Below are 6,089 nucleotides of genomic sequence, written 5' to 3' on the forward strand. Positions count from 1 at the left end.
GATTTAAATATGGGTCGAATACCCATCCAAGTAACACTCAATACCGAGGCATTCACAGTGTACAGTCTCCGTAGCTTGTGTTGCTTTCCAATTGGGGATTGATCTCTGGATACTACTGACAACGAAGACATCAGAGCGCGGCATATAGGTATCCATGCGGCCACCGCCGACGTTTCGCATTCGTTGAGCTGCAGATTTCCAAACCAGCAGCTGTTGCACGAAATTAGCGAGTATACACTCATTTGCAAATTAATTTGGTTTTTTGAGAGACTCACCTGGAACCCAGCTCAATCTCTCGTTTGTGACGTTCTCAGGCGACTGAATGTGCTGCACCAGGCCATCTCATGTTTCAGTCGCTACGATCTTCGAGATATCGCGATACATGTATGTATATTTTTAATGTACTACTCATAAGGTTGCTGAAAATCCGCCGACAGTTCACGACCGGTTTCACTCTTTTTGGGCGCCTGGAAACATCACAAACGAGAGATTCAGCTGTGTTCCAGGTGAGTCTCTCGAAAAACCAAATTAGTTTGCAAGTCAGCAGTTGTTTGATTCTTGCGTTCTTGTATGGATACTCTTGGCAATGTTACTTCATCCAGGACAGCCGGATTCGCCTGCATCAAGGGCTCGTCCACGTGACCACACATCCGCGCTGTGAGGAGGAACTGTCACAATCCAATGTACTCAATTCGATTCGGACAATTAACCAAGCCGTGAGTATGACGACCTTGTTGTAATGATTTTACTTGTCCCCGTGTGCATTTACTTGCCTACAAACCCTAATTTAACCTTGAAATTGGGTGTGTACACACATCTAATGATGTGGTTCGAACCGTCCAGATAACGCTCCTACATGCTTTCAGAAAAGTGACAAATTCGGTGAAGTCATCGAACGACATTTAGCACTGTTTAACAATTGTTTTATATGACTGTACCCAATTTAGTCTGCCCCATATAGCTCCGATACCAAATGGATAATGGGCGTGGAAACAGCAATCATGGAACCGTGTCCTAAATGGAGTCCAAACATCACGTGACCTTATGAAGCAAACAAAACGGTTGGGGCAGAACGGCGGAAGTTAAAACTAAATGCCAGGTTGGGTGGCCTATCAATCTAGTGACTTGTGCACATGCAGTCTGTGAACATACTCCAAAAATCTGATTAGATTTAAAACACAGATACGGTTTATAACTAATCCGAATTCCCATCAATGCTGGAAAAACTTTGCCTGGATTCGGTTGTCTATCTTTCCTGTCTGTACATCGCAACACTGTACGGATAGGTGGAGGGTAGATGGCTAATTTAGTGTCTAGATGACTGACCCAAGGCAGCAGAACTGTGTGTGGCACTTTTTCATAAAGGAAACTACTTGCAAGGTTGCTGAAAACTCTTCGGGCGTCCGCGCTTTGGCTACGCTAAATACCCTCGACGTGGGATCGGCCTCATCAGAGTTTGAAATACAATTGAACATCAATCACATTGGTCAATTGTGATCCATCGCCTGCTCAACGGTGGTGATTCAAGAGTTGGAATAACACTCACCTCGCATGTCAGGCGGTCGCACTTTAGACCCCGATAGGGCCAAGGATGATAAGGAACTCTAATAAGAGCGAAAATCGAATCCGGTCCACTTGGTGTGGGCACATGAGGACCAGGACAGGAGCAAGACTGTGGTTTGAGCATGAATCGATGTACTAATTTAAATTCGCTCACTTGAGGAACCTTCAGAATTTCATGTGCTAACAGACCAAAGTTTTGGCGGAATTCTTTCATGTCCCGTATCTTCGCTGCATCGGATTCACATTGGTCATTGAAAACTCTCTGGCAACCGATTTCGTCCCACTTTGGGCTCATCAGATATGTGCAGTTGCAGGGTTCCCTTCGGCAGTTCCATAACGCTTGAACGGCAAATAGTACGTGATTCGTTTTAACGTAATATATAAGTGGATCTATTGGCGCACTGTTGATGATGACCATAATACAATTCAGAAAGTATATGCACTAATAAAAGTTTTTAGTATAGTTGACAATCGTGAGATGCCACACGTATAAAAATAAATACAATGCAAAATGGGAGCTAGTCAAAAGAGGAACTCATTGTCTGTGAGAGTTCCTTGGTGAAATTCCGGACAGTGGGAACGTGTTTTCTCCGCAGTATAGCTGCTACACGTGTTCCGTAATCGTCCGTGGACTTGTGCAGAGTGGTTGACTTTCTGCTCCCTGCACGCACGCGCGAGCCTGTGTGCGCTGACTGTGTTCGGTTCCCTATATGTAGGTCCGTTTGCGTGTACGTGGGTGTGTCAGCACATGAGCGGTGGCTACACTCACTAGACGGTACAGACAATCGATGTCCGATGAGTCACCTTAATGTGACGTGGTTTGTGAGTGTAGAAAAAAGACAAGTCTCGTGATCCAGTGAGCGACAGTGAGCTGAACAGTCAAGTATGATGGTGACTGGGTAACTACAGGTCCCAGGCGAATCCCTTGTTTTCGGTGTTGTCCAACCGAATATGCAATTTCACAAACCTCATCTGGTTTTTCGGTTATTTATTCTTCTATGACCTGGTATCCTAATCATTGGTCGTTAGCAATTAAATACTCATTCATTTATTGTCTATCCTCAGAAGCCATCCAAGTTGGTAGAAATTCTCCTTTTATCGATCAGCATGCAGACGCTGAGGTCTAAGTTGAACATCAGGCACTCAGCAAGCTAAAATGCTAGACAGAAAACCTAAATTTCGTGTATCGAATGCACCTTCCATCTGAGAAGTCACCAGTGGAAACCCCGGTTGTCATGTGACCACCTGTCTATAGACTGATATATCAGATTCAGAATACGATCCGGGTTAACATATAAAAATCAAGGTCAACGCTTTCATGTGCTTTGAAGTACCCAATGGGCTGTCTTTCACTCGACTGAGTTCGGGGCGTCAGTTTGATTTCGTAGTCTCCAACATCTGTCATACTTGTCACAATTGATGAGTGCAAAACCATGGATAGGACTGGTACTAAACAAATTGTACGCGAAAAAAATCAATCACACAAATTTTCAAACAGGGCTTTGTTGCCAGTCCAACTGATTTCCTTTTACAAAAACTGTCTGCTGGCATCTGACCAACAGCACTGAGACGAATCGCGCGTGCGTTGGTCCGTTTGAGACGAACCGAATAAGTAAGGTCGGGTTGACTGACGTATCCCGTTTTTAACGAAAACACATGCGAATCGACGCGATCAGGCTCCGCACAAGTGTTCATTCGGTGTGATCCGTAAGCAGGTACTGTATTACTGATCGATATAGTACGGGTGTTTTTGTTCACTTTAGTACAACATCTTTACGACAGCTACCTCATTATGCAGGTGTTAAACACCAACTGGTTGCCGATCGAACAGACTGTGCTTCTACCGATTATTGATCGCTTGTTTTGCTGTGTACTCAATTCTGAGGATTCGTTGGTCAGGGTGGCATCCCATAAAACTGTTTCCATCGGAAATTCTGTCTCCGAAACTTTATGGTTCTCTAACGGAAAACACTATTCCGGAAGCTGCTGAGAACTCTTTGACAGCACAAGACCATGTTCGCCCTTCTTGGGGCCAATCAAGTGGGCGCAGTTCCTGAGTTTCCGTCTGCATTCGAATTGGATGCAAATGGAGAACTACGTTCATTTGCCAACCAGTCTGTTTTGACGGGGGACACAACTGAGTCCCGGCGGAACCTTTATTTTTTTAAATCCCTCAACTAAATGTGCCACCGTGCAATCTGAGGGTTCAAGTAGACAACAAGGCTGATCGATATAGTACGGGTGTTTTTGTTCACTTTAGTACAACATCTTTACGACAGCTACCTCATTATGCAGGTGTTAAACACCAACTGGTTGCCGATCGAACAGACTGTGCTTCTACCGATTATTGATCGCTTGTTTTGCTGTGTACTCAATTCTGAGGATTCGTTGGTCAGGGTGGCATCCCATAAAACTGTTTCCATCGGAAATTCTGTCTTCCGAAACTTTCTCCAACGGAAAACACTATTCCGGAAGCCGCTGAGAACTCTTCGACGGCCCAAGACCATATTCGCCCACCAATCAGGTGGGAGCAGCTCCTGAGGTTCTGTCTGCATTCGAACTGGGTGCAGATGGAGAACTACATTCATTTGCCAACCAGTCTTTTTCCAAACGTGGGGACTCAACTGAGTCCCGGCGGAACCTCTATTTTTTTTTAAAAATCCCTCTACTAAATATGCCACCGTGCAATCTGAGGGTTCCAGTAGAAAATAAGATTGATGGAAACTCTGAGATTTCGCCTGTCTCATGAACCGATACCAGTCCACTAAAGCCATCCTTCCGGTTAGTTGGGTAAAGAAGATCTGCTCCGAAATTTCGAGAATCCAGCTGTCTCACTGGGAGTGTAAGATGGAATCCTCGGTCAGACGAAAGCGCAGTGCAAGCGACCGAAACTGATCATCACCTTGCAGAAAACGGCACACACCTTCCAGGTGATACACCACGTACCTTTGAACCAACCAGGATCGCCGTTTCGTGGGATGCTTATAAACGATGTTCGGAAAATACCGATACGAACGGACCTTAACCTAAAAACACTCCTCAGCTGGGGAACCACTCGGTGGACACCGTGACTCCCATTCTCCCCTAGCTAGTTGATCACTGAGTACATGCGATCACTGAGTGTTAGAAAACGCACTGGTGATCTGTTCGTCCTCGGACTGCAGTCCTTAGTGAATGAAAAGCATCCGTCTATCATCCCGACGTTGCCAGCGTCAAAACCATCTCTGGGGCCACTGTACTCCCACGTAGATGCGTTGATCACCTGGGCCTAATGGATACAGAGTTTGATAACTCTACCTCTCAATGTCGATCAAGGTTGTCATCTTCGTTTCACGTGTTTGTGGAAAAAACGTTGGCACATATTATCAGGCAGAGATTCACTTTAAAGGTCACCGACAAAGTGCGACATGTGCCATTAAAGCTACAGAAACTTGCGTGTGCCACTAGGAGAAAACTCGGTCACCCCAGTCGATCACAGTACGCGCCCAAGTGTATCTACTAGCCTCGGAAATATTGAGACTTACAGTAGCTTTTGAACAAAGAGAACGGAGTGAACGACAAACGCAACGAGATGACGGATTATTGGTTTGCCGGAAGCAGATACATCTCCGTGCACACTTTTCAGTGATTGAAAATGTCAGCACTTGCTTCATTAGACGAGTAATCGCCAAGTGCCACGTATAGGGAACCTAACAGCGAATTGAACGTAACGAAAGGTAATATTTCCTTGTTTGTCCCCTCAGCTGTTCCACAAAAGTATGTCTGAATACGGGGGCGAGATGGCTCAAGTGGTTAGGGCGCAAATTTACTGACCGGAAGGTCCGTGGTTCGAACTCGACCTCTGCCTCTCGACTTCCTCTGTCTAGGCTTGGACAACCTGACAGTACCCCAGCCCCCGTTCTTCCTTCGGGTGGTATGGCAGTTAAGCACCGAAAGGGTGCTACAGCTGAACGATTTTTTAGTTGACCAGAGACAAGCTAAACGCGACTTTCCTCGTATGACGTTCATTTCGTGAGGCATGGAAGTCCTGGTGACACTGTGTTTATCTACGCCTGAGTCATACCATTTGGAATTTCGAACAACTCCGTGATCAATAGACGTGACCTCAGTACGACCGAAGATGAGAACTGCACAGATATCGTAGATGGTTTTGATTGGAAAGCTACAGTTGCAAGTAAACTAAAGGGGCAGCTTTTCTGCTCTGCCATTTACAAAAACTACTTGAACAGGTGGGTCCACCAGAAAAGGTTACAAACCTATCATTCTAGCTGTTTTATACTGTAGCTACCCGATCACCCACATACTTGACTGTTCAGCTCATAGTCGCCCATTGGATCACGAGACTTGTCTTTTTTCATGCCCACAATCACGTCACATTAAGGTGACTCATCAGACGTCGATTGCACCGTCTAGTGAGCGTAGCAACCTCTCCTTTGCTGACGTGCCCACGTACACGCAAACGGACCTACATATAGGGAAACTGAACACAGTCAGCACAGACTCGCGCGCACGCAGGGAGCAAGGAG

General features: G+C 45.7%; 1 protein-coding gene across 1 annotated transcript; it reads left to right on the top strand.

Moving 5' to 3' along the window:
- Positions 1–314: 314 nt before the first annotated feature.
- Positions 315–5,529, top strand: T265_07225 (hypothetical protein; the record flags this gene model as incomplete). Its single annotated transcript, XM_009172690.1, has 3 exons — positions 315–716; positions 2,165–2,295; positions 5,307–5,529. 3 exons carry the CDS (start codon positions 345–347, stop codon positions 5,527–5,529), a joined length of 726 nt encoding a protein of 241 aa, XP_009170954.1.
- Positions 5,530–6,089: the final 560 nt, after the last annotated feature.

Source organism: Opisthorchis viverrini, assembly GCF_000715545.1.
Source record: "Opisthorchis viverrini unplaced genomic scaffold opera_v5_164, whole genome shotgun sequence".
Lineage (NCBI taxonomy): Eukaryota > Metazoa > Platyhelminthes > Trematoda > Opisthorchiida > Opisthorchiidae > Opisthorchis > Opisthorchis viverrini.